Below are 15,905 nucleotides of genomic sequence, written 5' to 3'. Positions count from 1 at the left end.
ATTTTATTTCCATTTCTGCCCCCAGCACACTGAATGACCTTTGGGAGGTTCCTCTGGTTCTCTGTGGCCTTGCTTTAAAGGGATGGAGTTGTTTATATCTCATTCACAGAACCAAAGTTTCAGAGGATAACAGTTTGAGATTTAGCTTGTTCTTCTGTTGTACTTCATAACTAAAATTCTGTGCATGCCAACTTGAAATGTTCTTTGTATTGTCAAAATGAGCTGAATAATGCATAAAAAAATTAATTTAATAATTTATGTTTGCCTGCTTAAAAGCAAAGACCATGAAGACAGAAATGTGCCTGTAATTTATGTTTCTTTTGTCTGTCACAAGTTACATTTTTTTGGTTGCATGGTTCTTTTCCTTTTTTTTTTTACCTTTTCCTTTTTTCTCCCCAATTAAATTTCAGTTTTCAGTTTTCCACCATTTCCACACATTGAGTGTGTTCTGGTTTTTAGGTACGTTGATACCAAAGTATAGATGTTTCCCTCTTCTGTTTCCTTATTACCACTTTTATGAGTGCAGGCACTTCTCTAATTATTCAGTATGTCATTTCCACCACTTTCACTCCGAAATAAACTGCAAAATACTTACTTCTCCCTTATATTGCTCCTATTCACTTATATATTGAATGTCTTCTATTCAGCTAGAACCCAGCTTCTGATGAGAGTGTTCTGATAATGTGTTAATCATAATCATGAAACTGTTAGAGGAATTAGCTTCAATCAGAAATTCTTAACCCATGTTGTCTTCCATCTTAAAATTTATTTATAACTGATGTTGAGCCTTTCTTTTTTCCAATGGGTGGGACCTTTGGTGCTGAATCATAGATTACCCGCTTCCTTTTTACCTTGAAATTCCTTCTACTCGTGCCCATAACACCTTTGAGTCCTAATGCAAGAAAAAGTAACCCCTTACTTTGAGGTCATTACCCTCAAAGATCTTTGTTGCCTCCTTAAGTAGTGGATTTTGATGGAGTAAAATCAATGTATAGGCACTGGGGGGAGCAGCATCTAAAACAGTGCTCAGAGAGCTGCTGCTGGGAGTGCCTGAAGGATGCTCTGCCCAGCAGGATGATTCCCTGGGCCAGTTCCCCTTGGGCAGAGGGACACCTGATCATCACTGGTGCTCCAGGGCAGATCACTTGTCTCAATCCACAGATTTGTCACTTACCACTGCATTTTTAAGGGCTGGACAAATAGTGAGAGAAGGGAAGGGCTGTTTGAGAGGCTGTTGCTTTAAAGACAGCCCTTCCCTTCTCTCACTGCAGATCTCTGATGCAGGAGTTATGGCACATCTGCTTTCGGTGGTGTTTGGGAGAGCTTCAAACTCTGAAGCCTTGGCTGAGGCCTCAGCAATATCCTCCCACCTTCTCGGGTCTGCAGAAAAGTTGTGAAGTTTTAGTCTTCAGACTTCAGGGAAAGGAAAAACTGGCTTTCCTGTGCTTGAAATTACTTTGCATTTTGACTCTTGACATTTTTTTAAAATCGGTTTTATTTTGAAAATCAAACTTTCTGTAGTAGCTAAGAGAGCAAATTATTTGCAGTCTTCATGCTGTGAATTAAACACATGTTTCTGTAGATACTTATTTCCTGCTGTAGGCTGCCTCAGATAAAGCTGTTCTGTTATACATTTATAATACATAAAATGTGCTATAAATCAAGACACCAGCCAAAGAATTAACTACTGGCAGCAGCTTAGTTCCTTCAGGGGAGAGAGCAAGCGTAAAAGCTCACAGCTAGTTCTGGGAGCAACCAAATCTGCTTACCTCTTCATATCCTCCCACCCCAAGCCCATCCATCCGTACTCAGTGGCTTCCCATCCCTGGGAAGCTTGCCCTGGCGTGTGTGTGGATCTGGCTCTCACAGACACATGAGAGCCAAAGAAGGAATGATGCTGCCAAAGTTTTTAAGACACACTGGGAAGAAGCAGTGCACAGTCTAGTTACGTACCTGGATGTCTTATACTTTAACTGGGGTCGTGGGATGGTACAGTAATTGAGTTGTAGAAGAGCAGAAAGGAGAAGAGTCTTTTTTTTTCCCTTACAAAGATTAAGGAAAACACAGAGTATTTTAAATATTTTTCAGGTCCAGCCTGGTTCTTTTCCTCAGAAGCTGGTTGTTTTTGTATCCTGATGATCAAATGGGACAGTAAATCATAGGATCTCAGAATGATTTGGCTTGCAATGGACCTTAAAGATCATCTAGTTCCACCCCCTACCTTCCACTATAGCACTATAGGTGCTCCAAGCCCTATCCAGCCTGGTGTTGAACACCTCCAGGGATGGAGAGTCCACAGCCTCTCTGGGCAACCTGTGCCATGGCATCACCCCCCTCACAAGGAAGAATTTGTCCCTAATACCCAGTTAAACCTGCCCTCCTTCAGCTTAAGCCAATTCCCCCTTGTTCTATCGCATGCCCTTGTGAAACCTCTCCAAGTGACCTTGTGTCTTTTCAAGGGAAGAGTAACTTCACACATTAAAGGTGTTACACTCTTTTTTTAGATATTCCAGATCAAGTGATACGAGTTTTCAAAGCAGATCAGCAGAGCTGTTACATCATCATCAGCAAAGACACTACAGCAAAGGAGGTGGTGAGTCATGCTGTCCATGAATTCAACCTGACAGGAGCCCCCGAGACCTATTCCCTGTGTGAGGTGTCCGTCAGCCCTGAGGGTGTCATCAAACAGAGGAGGCTCCCAGATCAGTTCTCCAAGCTGGCTGACAGGATTCAGCTCAATGGACGGTAAATATACCTTTTTTTGGTTGGCTTTTATTTGGCTTTCCGGATTGAAACATTTTATGTTGGAAAAGATCTCCATGATAATAAAGCCCAGCATAAGGGAGAGATGTTTTAATTAAAATAGACGGGTGTCTGTTGGAAGCACAAGTAAGTAAATGCCAGTAACTTACACTTCCCTCTCTTCTTTGGGTCACCTTCCTCTTCTGCACCCCTCCCTAAATCTACAGCAAGTTTGCTTGATGACAGCTAAATTTAGCAGATCAGGATAATGTATATAGTGGCTTACACCTAGAGAAAAAGGTTATATTTGTTTTGACACTTCTCACATGTACTTGAGGATTACAGTATACAATTAATTTCTTTCTCTGTGTCATGCTGCGATAAACTGATATTAACCTGAGATAAATTCTTCCATTTTCAAATAAACTGTTCTTAATGTTTCTGAAATGTTAAGCACTTTGGTTTTATCTGATCCATACCAGAAGAAAGTATATTAAAGTGAAATATTCTGTAGTTGTCTGTGCTAGGCAACTAGCACAGGGAATTTATGAGTAATAAACTTTTGTGTATCTGAAAGTGATTTACCTGGGACCATGAAATGAATTTTTCAAATATTTTCATTTCCTGAATACTCTGTGCTTAATGCAAATATTAGTATGCCATACTAAATTCATGGGAAAAAACCCACACTAGATTAGTGTAAGAAATTTAGAAATACATTAACAGGAGATTTCTCAAGACTAGTGTGTTTTTAAAATGCTATTTTCACTGCTAAATTTACAAATTGAAAAGTAACTTACCTTTTTCTGAAGGTGAACACTACAGCGTATTATAGGGTACAGTGTAAAAATATTAACAAAGAGTTTTGAAATGTTTGTTTACTTAAGTAATGGTGTTATTTTACATTAACTGAAGTACATAGTTATGTTATATGCTCACAGTGATTGGTAGAGTTCAATGTCTTTGTGTTCACAAACTCTATGAAGAGCGTCTCTAATGTTGTTACTCAATTATTCTTCAGGTATTATCTGAAAAACAATATGGAAACAGAGACCTTGTGCTCAGATGAGGATGCTCAAGAGCTACTCCGAGAGAGCCAAATTTCCCTCCTCCAGCTGAGCACCATTGAAGTGGCCACTCAGCTTTCCATGCGGGACTTTGAATTATTCCGAAACATCGAGCCAACAGAATACATTGATGACCTTTACAAGCTGGACTCCAAAACAGGGAATGCTCACCTGAAACAGTTTGAGGATGTCATAAATCAAGAGACCTTCTGGGTTGCCATGGAAATTTTAGCCGAACCCAACCAACTCAAAAGAATGAAGATTATTAAGCATTTCATTAAAATTGCTCTCCACTGTCGAGAATGCAAGAACTTCAATTCCATGTTTGCAGTGATAAGGTAAAATATTTCTAATTTCTCAGATCTGATTGATGCTGTCACAGGCAATTCTGGTAATCCAGACAGAAAGAAAAGAAATGGGGATATGCTGAGCAGACTATGGTTGGGGCTAGGTGGTTTTCCAAAGCTGTACTGGTCAGAGGTGGATTTTCACTGTAGCCGCTGCACTGTCACCTCAGCACTGCAGTCCTGTTGAGTTGCTAGGTGTGACAGTCTCTTTTTCACTGGTACCTTGAAGGAAAAGAGAAGATGGGTGCAAAGCACTGTTTGATTGATGAACTGCAGAAACCTGCCCGAGCATTGTGTCATTTTCTGTGACTTTGGCACCCAATTTACCTTCTTTTTGTCATTGTTACTTTTCCAGAGTCATATATGTGATGATAAGATTACTTTATTTCTTTCTTCCATTGTAAGGACTTCCTCAACTCACTCTTGTTTTGGCTTCATTTTTCTTCTCATTCTTTTCCCTGTCATTTGCTTGCTTCTCTATTTTATTTTTTCCCTCTTCAATTGCACATTTAAGCTTTCTCTTCTGATTTATACTGAGTGCTGCTGCTTTAACAGCAAGAGTTCAGCATTTCCTCTGTTTGCAATTATCTTACTCCCAGCCTTTACTGTAGGGAAAAAAAGGCACTGTGATTCATCAGACATTTGTGCTGTATTCCAGCAGCATTGTTGAAAAGACCATTTTAAGATCTTTTTTTCCCATGTCTAACCAGTTCATCAAATGTGTTGGCTTGTGGTTAGTCATTAAAGAATTCATGAATTTCTGTGAAGGGTACTGGACAGTCATTGAGACTGTGGCTGCTCATTATGTGGGAATACACACATGGATACTGATTCTAATTTTTATATTCTGCTCCTTAATTTTTCATGATTTGTTGCAGGTAAGGAAATTACTCTTTCTGCTTCTCAGTTAAGTCCAATCAGGCCATGACTAAAGTGGTCTTTTGTTCAAAAATTAAAAAAAAAGCACATAAGTTAGTTTTTGTTTTACTCTTATTTCCAGAAGAATATGTTTTTGTTAGCATATGGCACAGGGATTCTCTTTCTTGTCTTGTCCTACACAGCAGTTTGATGCCATATGTTTCATGAAATAGGAGGATAACAGTCCTAACGTAGGGAAGATAACCGTCCTAACATAGCATGGAAAAGAAACGCTGTGGGCTGGCATATATTTGACTTTTTCATGTCAGAGGAGGCTTTGTTTAGCATAGCATGGAGAGAAATTTGTCTAAAAAATAAACCAAATACAAAATAAGTTTCCAGAAAAAATAACAACTGAGATTAGCAAATTCAGTGACAGTGTGGCTCTGGATTTGCTAAGGAATGCTGGAGCACATCTCTTTCCAGTTCTGCAAAGGTGAGGACTGTGCAATTATTGCAGAATTTTTTGAGCATAATTGGTGACAAATTATGATAGGAAGGATGGATTTTATTTATTTAATGTTTTTATATAATGGGGTGTTTTTGCATCCAAATAGCTCTGGATATATTTTTACTTAGTGGGAATGAGGGCCCAGTGACAAGTTTTAGCATATCTGCTGCTTCCAGTCCTCAATCTGTCGCTCATGTACAAATACTCTTGTCTAAAGGTCTGAAATCAGAAAATCACAGAATGGTTTGGGTTGGAAGGTACCTTAAAGATAAACTCTTTCCAATCCCCTGCTATTGGCTGGGACACCTTCCACTACACCAGCGTGCTTCAAGCCCCATCTAGCCTGTCCTTGAACACTTCAGGGATGGAGCATTGACAGCCTCTCTGGGCAACTTGTGCTGGGGCCTCATAAGGAAGAATTTCTTTCTAAAGTCTTGCCACTTCTGCTTGAGATGAGCTTTGCAAAGTTCTCATTTTCTGTGTAATCATTGGTTCACCTCATGCATTTTTTACCATTTTTGTTCTTACTGTGGCATACATTCTTACAGGAAGTGGTTCTTAAATAGATCTCAGTCCTGTGTTACAGAGATTCTATTTGGGCAGTAATTTGGAAATTGTACCTTGAGCAATCCTGGATTTTACAGTCCTGTTGAAAGAGCAGAGGGTTATTGTGATGAACTTGTAGCCTGCTATTCAGCCAGTTTCACAGTTAACCTTGGGAAAGCTATTTTTAATCCTTAAAACAACCCCCAGCCCTTCACTTCTTTCTGAAAGGTAATGATTCTGCTCACAGCTAATAATGAAATGTTTCTGCTTTGCAGTGGTTTAAATCTTGCACCGGTGGCTCGTCTCAGAGGCACTTGGGAAAAGTTACCCAGCAAGTATGAAAAGCACCTCAGAGACCTTCAAGATCTTTTTGATCCATCTCGAAACATGGCAAAATATCGCAACATCCTCAGCAGCCAGAGCATGCAGCCTCCAATTATCCCACTTTTCCCTGTTGTCAAGAAAGATATTACATTTCTGCATGAAGGTAATGTCAAACAGAGAAAATAAATGAAACATTGAATGTACTTCAGACCTCTCTTCAGTGCTTAGTGTGTCAACAGGTGTCTAACAAAGCTGCCACCAGTAGGATGCTTTTGAGGGATCCTTTGTAGGAGTAAAATAAAATATGAAGAGACTGGTCCTACACAAAAATTAAAAATAAAACACATATTTTTAACATTTTGAAAGCAATGCTGTAATCCTTCTCAGCTGTACTGGTTTAGGGTGGAAGCATAGGTGAGTGTGCTCTCTGGTAGCTATACTACTTCAAATATTTTCTCTTACAAAAAACTTATTGCTGTAATGTTGCCAGGTTTTCATTCCATGTTGTGGCATGCACAGCTCCAGTGATACACCTCCTACTCTTGGTTTCAACATTTTCAGGGGTTTTTGTTTAAATGTTTATACAAAGTCCTGTTCACAACTGGTGAAGATGAACCATTTCCAAATATGCATAATTCTTGGTTGTGATGGTTCAGAACTATTTTAACTTCTTTTGTGATGTGAATGTTGTTAATGTCAATTCTGTATATTATTTTGACATTTTGCAAGTAAATTTGGGCATAGTTCACTTACTCCTTCTTCCTCCTCCTAATACTTGTTACTTTAGAAATAGATTAACAAAAGAATATCGGGTACTCCAAGTGGGCCTGATTCCATTAGTATTTTGCAAGAGCATCCTGTTTTCTTGCTGTTTTGATTAAAAAAAATTGTGTTGATTGTGGGGCAAGGAGGCAAGAAGGGTAACAAGGGAAGAACTAGAGGCACAGTGTCTGCTCAGAATTTTTTTTTTTTTTGCTTATGTGTGTGTTGCAATTATGCAGGCAACGATTCTAAAGTGGATGGCCTGGTAAATTTCGAGAAACTCCGGATGATTGCCAAAGAAATTCGCCAAGTTGTCCGAATGACCTCGGCAAACATGGATCCAGCTGTGATGTTCAGACAAAGGTGTGCAATGGGAAGGGCAGTGGCACTGAAGAGGTCTCGGTGTGGGGAGATGTGGGTCTCTGTGTACATCAGCACATTGGTATTTCATCGTGTACCTCATCATTGACATCTACCGTCAAACCACGTCCTTTATCAAATGATGGCAAAACAGAAGCAAAAAAGCTTCCCAGACCTGCTTTGAATGACTAATAAACCAATTTATTACCTTTAAAAAACACAGAAGAATAAGTTCTGATTTTAATGATACATATTTCTGCCAAATAAAATGTTAGTGTCAATATAGTTTTGAGAGAGATATAATATTATGGAGTACAATATTTAGATATGAGAGACAGATAAAAAACACCTAAATCACTGATGTATAGATTTGAAATGTTTCAAAACAGAACCCTACTGATAATACATTAAATTCAAACTGAAATTTTTTTATTTGTTCTAAGCACAGCTTGTTCCACCTACATAAAATGTTTGATGTGTTCAGGCTTCAGCAGGTGGAGGGTGTTCTCTTGCCTTATTTTTCTTATTTTTTCTCTTTTTATCTTGATGCTGAACCAGGCTCAGTGTTAACAAACTGCAGAGTAAAAGTAACATATCTTCTAATCTGGTGCTGATTAGCTCCAGATTTAGTGGAAATGAATTATTTCCTGCATCTGTTTTCTTCCCACTGGCTGAGCTAAAAGCATCATTGTTGTGTCCATACAGGGTCCTGATCCTGTAGGTGTCTATGGGATGGATGGTGGCCTCCCTCCTTACGCTGTCTGCCTCAAACTAATGGGCCAGACAAGACCCCTCAGAGTGCAGTTTGGGTGGGACTTGGGGACAAAGTCATGTCTGGTGCTGAATAGACACATGATTCTGACTTCAAAAAATGTCAAGATACTGTCTTGAGCTGCCTGTTCCTCTGCACTGCGGCAGAGTAGAGCTCTCTGAACACCCTGGAAGGAGTAGCCCAAGTAGGAGACTCAGTGCACAGTTTTTGGGTGAGGTGTGCTTCATCCACCTGAAATTCCAGTCACCTGTGCAGCTGTGATTGTCTCTGAAGTGTGAATTCAGTTCACAGTTACATCTGTGCAGTGGAAGGAAATAGGGCATGCAAGGATAAGGGAGCATTTATAAGAGCATAGAGGTTTGGTTCCCTGTGGTAGTCCAGTGGTCAGGATTCACAGAGGATCATCAGTTCTGTCTGGTCTTTGTTTGCAAGGCTGGCTATCAGGAAAGATGTTTATTTTTTATTATTTTTTTTAAATACAGGCATTTAAAGCCAGTCTGGATTGGGCTCTGAGCAGCCTGGTCTAATGGAAGCTGTCCCTACCCATGGCAGGGGCTGGAAGGGGATGAACTTTAAGGTCCCTCCAAACACAAACTGTTCTCTAATTTTGTGACTCTAAAAATGGCACAGTCTGAGCCAAAAATAACAGATGCTTGTTAATGTTATTTAAAGATGGATTTGTTTCACAGTGGAGATTTACCTTTATACACTTGGATTTGAATTCGTAAGATTTCATTTTTAGCATAAAATTATAAAGTCAGCTACTGAGAAGTTGTGATTGCTTTTCAGAAACTTTGGCATTCACAGCTGAAATTAGCCTTTACATAGATTTCCCAGATGGCCCATGCACTTCCTTTGACCTCATGAAGTCTAATCATTAGGTAAATTTAATATTAAATAGCTACTTTTAGTAGGTTTTTCAGAATTACAGAATGCATTTTAATGCCTGTAATTTAAATTACACACACTGCCATAAACTGCTTAGGCATCTAATATTAGAGATAGTGCCAAAGATTAAAAGAAAATAATTCCATGTTTTCATGTCATTTATATTAATTTTCATTGCCTCTCACGTTTGATCTATCAGTTTGTGTTATGAAGCACCAAATAAATGCTTTTGAAGATGAAAAATCAACAAGAAAGGATGTGTATTAGTGGTAACATGAGACTTGCTCGCAAGTTCATTACCAATTATAGAAAGCGTCTAGGCTTTCAAGGTGTATTTGGCAACTGGCTTGTTTTCCAGCCAACAATCAAGAGAAAACAGTATCACAAAATTGAATATTGATAGTGACAGTTTCTCATACACTTTCACCAGGCCTAATGCAAAGCATAAATTAATTTATTCCCATTTTCTGTAATATGAATGAGTTGCACTCCATCAAATTTTGACTTACAGAAAATAAAATAAATTAATGCAAGTTTGATTTTTTCATCTCATAGGTTTAACAAAAAACTGATAGATATTAAAGTATTTGTCAAGTCTTACCCTTGCATTTCAGAAAAACATTGTGTTATTGTTTGAGAAGAATTTGGCTGTATAGAGATTTTTCTTTTCTGTTCTTTCCTGTCTACATCTTTCTTCCTGACTCTCAACTGTTTTTATTTTTTTCCTGTGCTTTTCTGTTCAAATACATGCTTCAATGTATATGGCTCTTGCTTACAGGAAGAAGAGGTGGAGAAGTTTGGGGTAAGTGTAGAGCTGAATGCAACTAAGATAAATAAAGATTATGCAACTCTTAACATACTGCATCCTCCTCGTTAGTGCATGCATCTGAAATACAGCATGCATTTTATTAACCCTGCAATACATGTTTTTTTGAAAACAGGAGTAAGGGTTACAGACAACATTTTACTGCAGCTACAAGAATTCTGAGTTGCTTTTGTGTAGTAGATAAGTTGTTTGAGTTTTGGCTTTGCGCATTAAAAAAAAAAACAAACCCACTGTGCAGTTATGTTGGAAGGCAAACTATTTTGGGAAGTAAATGAAATTAGTAACTTGACTTTTAACATGTTACAGAAAACTTGAATCCATTCTGCATTTTCAACTACAAGGATACTTTGAATTATGGTAATGATGTAATTTCCTCCCTGAAGTTTGTGTTCAGACAACCTTCAAAGTATTTCTTTTTAGTGTATATTTGAAATGTATCTCACATTTCCTGCACCAAAATCCTCATTGATACCACTGGGAGTGATGGTTGTGTGAGGAATGGATCATTAAATGACTGAAGTTGAGAGTTCTGATGTTGGCCAGGGAAATGCCTGCCTGCTCTGGGGCAGTGATTTTAAGATTGCCATTGTAGCCATATTTTATGTGTTACATGGATTTTTGCCCATAATGTATTACCTGTGTGCCTTTGCATAGCAGCAGTGGGGACAGTGACAGGACTTTGGCTGGTCATACTGGGGTTAGCAGGTTTGGAATCTGGTCCCTGATAGTGCTGTGGATGCCCTTGGCTGGCAGCATTTGATGCTCAATAATCAACTGCTCATAAGGCAGCTCATGGGGAGAAATAGGCAGGACCCATGGAGCTACTGTAAATTTCTGACCCTTGGAATTGCTGTGAACACAAGGGAATAAGGAAAAATAATTGTTAAAGGAAATAGAATTAAATTGCCTTAAAAAAGTCAAATCCAGGCTTGAAAGGAAAAAAATCCCATTCTGTACATAAACAATAAAATATTTCTATCATTAAAACCAAACATAAATTCCTGACCATTGTAGAATGGCTTTGTCCTTATCCATCAAGAGACAGGAGTGTCCCCTTTGTTTAAATAGCTGTGAACACTCCATCATGCCTTTTGCTACTCCTTGTCTCTAATAACATTACTTTTTTATTTAATTAAGCTATAAATTGTTGTCAGTTTTTAAGCTTATATATTCTCTCAGAATGATTTATTTAATGTATTTGAAGATATTGCAGTCAGCTGTTTTCCAACATTTATTTTCTAAGCTCAGTGTACTTGATTCCTTGGATTTTCTCTAACATGTTCCATTCTGACTCATGTGGCCATTATGGCTCTTCTGTGCCTGATGTTGTTTATTCTGCCACTTGTGATTCTGTAAACACACAAGATCTTGATAAATGTTTTCATGTAGCTTTAAAAATATTCATCTGAATATTTAAAAATCCCCACACAAACCCAGCGTTGAACAACTTTGATATTTTCCATTAGAATTTACATGTGATCTCCATTTACTTAAAAATGCATCAGAACTGGTGTGGCTGTAGGATTTTTGGCAGTTGAAACAGAGGTGACTGTTTAAACTATACCCAAATCTGTTGTTTGGTCACTCTTTCAGTGTGAATAAGAGTGACTGTCAGGGAGAGCAACTGATGTGCTTTAAAAATTACAGTATTACTTATTTTTGCTTCATTTACTGATAAATTCGAGAGCTCAAAATTAGGAATATTGAGGAGCATCCTCTTTCATTGATTAAAGTCTGTATAAGTCTGTGTATATGGTGCCTTCCTCACCTTTCTTGGGATACATTTTTTTAATGAGCTGCTCTTCTATGAATATTTTTAATTAATTTAAGAAAGTTAAGTGTGTAATTGAATGCACTTTGTACATTTAACATAATTTGCCCCTTGTTATGAGAAGCTCAGTTTTCTAGGAGGATTGCAGTGGTCACTCACTTCTGTACTCAGCTAAGTGCAAGAAGTTCCTGTGTAAACCTGATGTACACAGTGGGTACCCAGTTCCTTAAACCAACAAAGTTACCAAGTTTGTCTGCTTTTAGAATCTACAGTTGAATTCATAGAGCTGTTAAGGTTGGAAAAGACCTTTGATACAATGAAATCCAACCATCAACCCAACACCACCACCACGTTGACCACTAAACCATGTCCTCACGTTCCTTAAACAAGTGTTTTTTGAACAGTTCCAGGGATGCTGACCCCACCACTGCCTTGGGCAGGGTGTTCCAGGTCTTGACAACCCCTTCCTGAAGAAGTTTTTTCTACTGTCCAATTTAAACCACTCCTGGCACAACTTGAGGCCATTTATTCTCATCAGCTGCAGATCTTGCAGCACAGGTCTGCGGTTCATTAGCAGAGCTAAATGAGTTCCACATGCAGTGTTGCCCCTTGTTCTTCCCAGCTCCACATTTCCATATGCAGTCCTGTTCTAGACTCAAATCGCTGCTCTCAAAACTCAGATATGTTAAGACAATTGTTTTAATGCTGTTCATCTTTGTTAACTCATTTGCATCAGCATGCACTAGCCCTAACTGAAGATTATTGGTATTAATCTGCTTTGGCCTATGCTACTGTAGCTCTTTGTTGCTGTTGAGAACTGAACCTTTACTGCTTTGATGTTTTCTCTTGTAGATCTCTAAGCCAGGGAAGCATGAACTCGAACATGCTGGATGTACAGGGAGGTGCTCACAAGAAACGTGCCCGCCGCAGCTCGCTCCTGAATGCCAAGAAGCTCTATGAGGATGCACAGATGGCGAGGAAAGTGAAGCAGTACCTGTCCAACCTCAGTGTAGAGACAGACGAAGAAAAGATCCAAATATTGTCACTTCAGTGTGAGCCTGCATACAGCACTTGTAAGTACAGTGAGCTAGAACAGCAGCATGATTTATGGCATTTATAAAAAATGTTCCTTCTCTAGAAACACTCTTTAAAAATTTTCCTCCCAGGAGAAAATACCTGTAGTAAGTGTTGTTTTGTCAGTTCATGTACTTAGAGCTTCAGGAAGACATCATATGTGTTCATGCTTTGGTTGAGCTCAAAAAACTTCTGTGATGTTTTTTATTTTGACCTTTAGTTCCTAAAGCTGTGTGTCTTTCTATCAGTCTGGCAGGAGTTTCAATAGCACAGCGGCTCTTTTGGTGCCCTGCTGTCCTTGCACAGAATTAGGAGGGATAAAAGTAGTGTTTACCATATGAAATGAGTCAAAATTATATAGAAACTGCAATGGATTACACCTTAGAACAAATGAAGATTGTTTGAGAAGTTAGGTCAGTATTGTCTGATGAGTTTGGCATGGCTTGACAGTCACAAATTGAGGACTACCTCAGGACAGCTCTCATAATTTGAGCTCTTGTCAAGCAAACTGTTGTCTGACCTACTGTCTTACACAGTTCAGTTAATTCTTATTTAGAATTGAGAAATTATAATTGGGTTTTATTTAGATAATCTAGCAGTTTTCACTTTCTTGAAAGGCAGATTTATTTCAAAATAGATGAGTAACAACCATGCTAAACAAACTAATGTTTCCTGCTTCTCTTTTGACCAAATATAGCATTTTAAGTCTTTTTTTGTCTTCAAATACTTTTGTCTCTGATGAGATAAGTTCAAAGCATGACTAGCAGAGATAGCATCTTGAAGATAGAATTCTAAGTCCTTGCCGTTATCCAGTACTAAGAATTCAAATCCTTGTTATTCCCTAAGATGCTGTCTTACACAGATTTTCTTCTAGTGTTTACTTTTGAATAGCACTGAAGCAGGAAGCCTGGAAATCACCACATTTAACTCCCTTCTAAAAAAGATTAAATCCTTCATGTTTGAACTCTTGATCTGTGTACGATCATTACAGGTACCAGGCCCAAGAGAAAAACATAAATGTTATCAGATTGCTTTTTATTTGTTTTAAAAATAATAAATTAAAACTTTATTTGCACAGTGCTAGCCATAGATATTTTTAAGTAAAAATAGGAAATATATACTGACTGTTCTACTTCATGTAGTTAAGCAAATCAAGTCCATATTTTCTTAAACATCAGAAAGGAAAATGAAGTTTAAGTAGATACACAAGTAAATATGTAGTTAGCATATTATTAAAAGATTAGCATATTATTAAAAGTACCATTTTAAAAACTAGGGATAAAGCCTTAAACCCCAAAACCCACAGGTATTTGGTCCAGTTGAGATTATACTTGTTACAGAGCTGGGAGAAAGAATAGAGGACTAATGAGTAGCGTGGGGGAGCTTGACAGCCCCTGGTGGTTTTAAGTCTGGTGGAGTGAGAGCACTGACCTGTCCCAGGGATGTCCCTCCACACTTGGTTGGATTAACCCCCATTTCAGGAGTTCAGCTCCCATTTCTTACCTCAGTAATAAGCTTCTGCCCTTGCTTGTGGTAGGAATGAGCAGCAGTGACAATGCAATCCAGAGTTTTCCAGCAGAATATAAAGAGAAATAGGATGGCCTTAACTTCAGTCTGTGAATTGCTGTGTGATTAAAGCAGAAGCTGAAGCAGTGCCCTATGCTGTAAATCACTTGTGCCACCTAGTGAAGCATTTGATGCTAGTTGCAAAACCACCTGATTTTGAAGGAGGTGCTGTTATGCAATTGCACCTTGCATGCAAACGTGTAAAATACAGGCTTGTGGTAGGAATAAACAGCATTTCTTGATCTCTTGATTAAATGCCTCTATGGCACTTTCAAGAATTTAAAGCTTTTTTTTAAAGCTCTTTCACACATCATCTTCAGTGTGATGAGATCGTAGTGTTTGGATTAGAAATGTTTTAAAATACAGCTTATTTTTATATAGTGGTTCCTTTGTTTGGATGGTTGTACTGCAATAATCCTTCAGTTGAAAGTGGTAGATATTTATATGCAGTTTTTCCTTAACAGTGACAAAAAATTTAAGTGAGAGAAGAGGAGGGAAATCCTCCGAAATGTCTCCGGTGCCCATGAGATCAATTGGCCAAACCACGAAAGCCCATCAGCATCAACAAAACAGAATGAGTCAAGTTCTTCAGGTCCCAACTGTGAATTTGTACCCCAGCAGGAAAAAGGGACTGACAAAGGATCATGTCACATTCAGTGAGTATCTTCAGTTCACTTGGCTGGGGAGGTTTAAAGATGTAAGTAAACAGGAGGGAGGAGCTCTTTTGTAGCTGGGTGGTTTATGTAAGATACCATTGTGCTTCATTAAAGGAATTAATTTTAAAACATCTGGTGCATATTGCTGTGTTTTAAGAGACCATGCTTAATCATTTGCAGAGTCATAACTGCAGAGTTAATGGTGACATGCTGTCTCCAAATATGCTCTTGCTTCATGAAGACTAATATATTTGGATACAATCATTGAAACAAATCACAGACATTTAATATTTTAACCTCTGGGACACCATTTTAACATTATTATGGCCAAATGGAGCAACATATATTATTAGTTGGCTCCTAATGAACATAATTTTTTTGTCTCTAAATTTACTGGTTGCAAAGCAGTATATTCTTTATTATATTTTGCCCTATTTACGTAAGTGTTGTATCATTTGAAAGCTGCAATTCTGGGTTATTAAACAAAGTTAGATGTAGTCAATAACTGATATGAAATTATTTTATAGTATATTGGGCATCAGCATCATTTAAAATAGTTTCAGAAAACGGTATATCACAGCATATAAGGTAATTGTTTCCAGTTAGTATTTACTTCAGTTCTCCTCTGAAAAGCCTGTGCAGTTTGACATGTTCCAGAAACTTTTCTCAGAGGTATTTCTTCATTCATGTGTGGTGGTCCATGCTGATATAACAAGTTATTGAGAACTTGAAATAACTCCTTAGCACTGAGGAGTTATCCTCTGCAGGATGGTCTAATAGTGAGTAAGAAATACCAAACCATGTGTGGGACACTGGTTTTGCTAAACTAGTCCAT

The 15,905-nt window shown here is 38.3% G+C and overlaps 1 protein-coding gene across 14 annotated transcripts in view; it reads left to right on the top strand.

Moving 5' to 3' along the window:
• Nucleotides 1-15,905, top strand: part of RAPGEF6 (Rap guanine nucleotide exchange factor 6) — a 124,009-nt gene that overhangs the window by 91,649 nt on the left and 16,455 nt on the right. For 9 of the 14 annotated variants that reach the window (XM_014253127.2, XM_014253133.2, XM_014253128.2 and 6 more), the window contains 7 exons: nucleotides 2,505-2,745; nucleotides 3,764-4,147; nucleotides 6,347-6,558; nucleotides 7,397-7,520; nucleotides 9,956-9,979; nucleotides 12,627-12,847; nucleotides 14,879-15,070. In XM_014253127.2, coding sequence (XP_014108602.1) covers nucleotides 2,505-2,745; nucleotides 3,764-4,147; nucleotides 6,347-6,558; nucleotides 7,397-7,520; nucleotides 9,956-9,979; nucleotides 12,627-12,847; nucleotides 14,879-15,070 — 1,398 coding nt within the window. Of the gene's footprint in view, nucleotides 1-2,504; nucleotides 2,750-3,763; nucleotides 4,148-6,346; nucleotides 6,559-7,396; nucleotides 7,521-9,955; nucleotides 9,980-12,626; nucleotides 12,848-14,878; nucleotides 15,071-15,905 lie in introns of those variants that run through there. The other 5 variants (XM_014253130.2, XM_014253126.2, XM_014253129.2 and 2 more) reach the window with 2 other exon arrangements.

The sequence above is a fragment of the Pseudopodoces humilis genome, chromosome 17 (assembly GCF_049639895.1).
Source record: "Pseudopodoces humilis isolate 2021_Gansu_Grassland_sample_001 chromosome 17, ASM4963989v1, whole genome shotgun sequence".
Classification (NCBI taxonomy): domain Eukaryota; kingdom Metazoa; phylum Chordata; class Aves; order Passeriformes; family Paridae; genus Pseudopodoces; species Pseudopodoces humilis.
The sequence above is the reverse complement of the archived record's forward strand: the minus strand, read 5'-3'. Positions and strand labels throughout refer to the sequence as shown.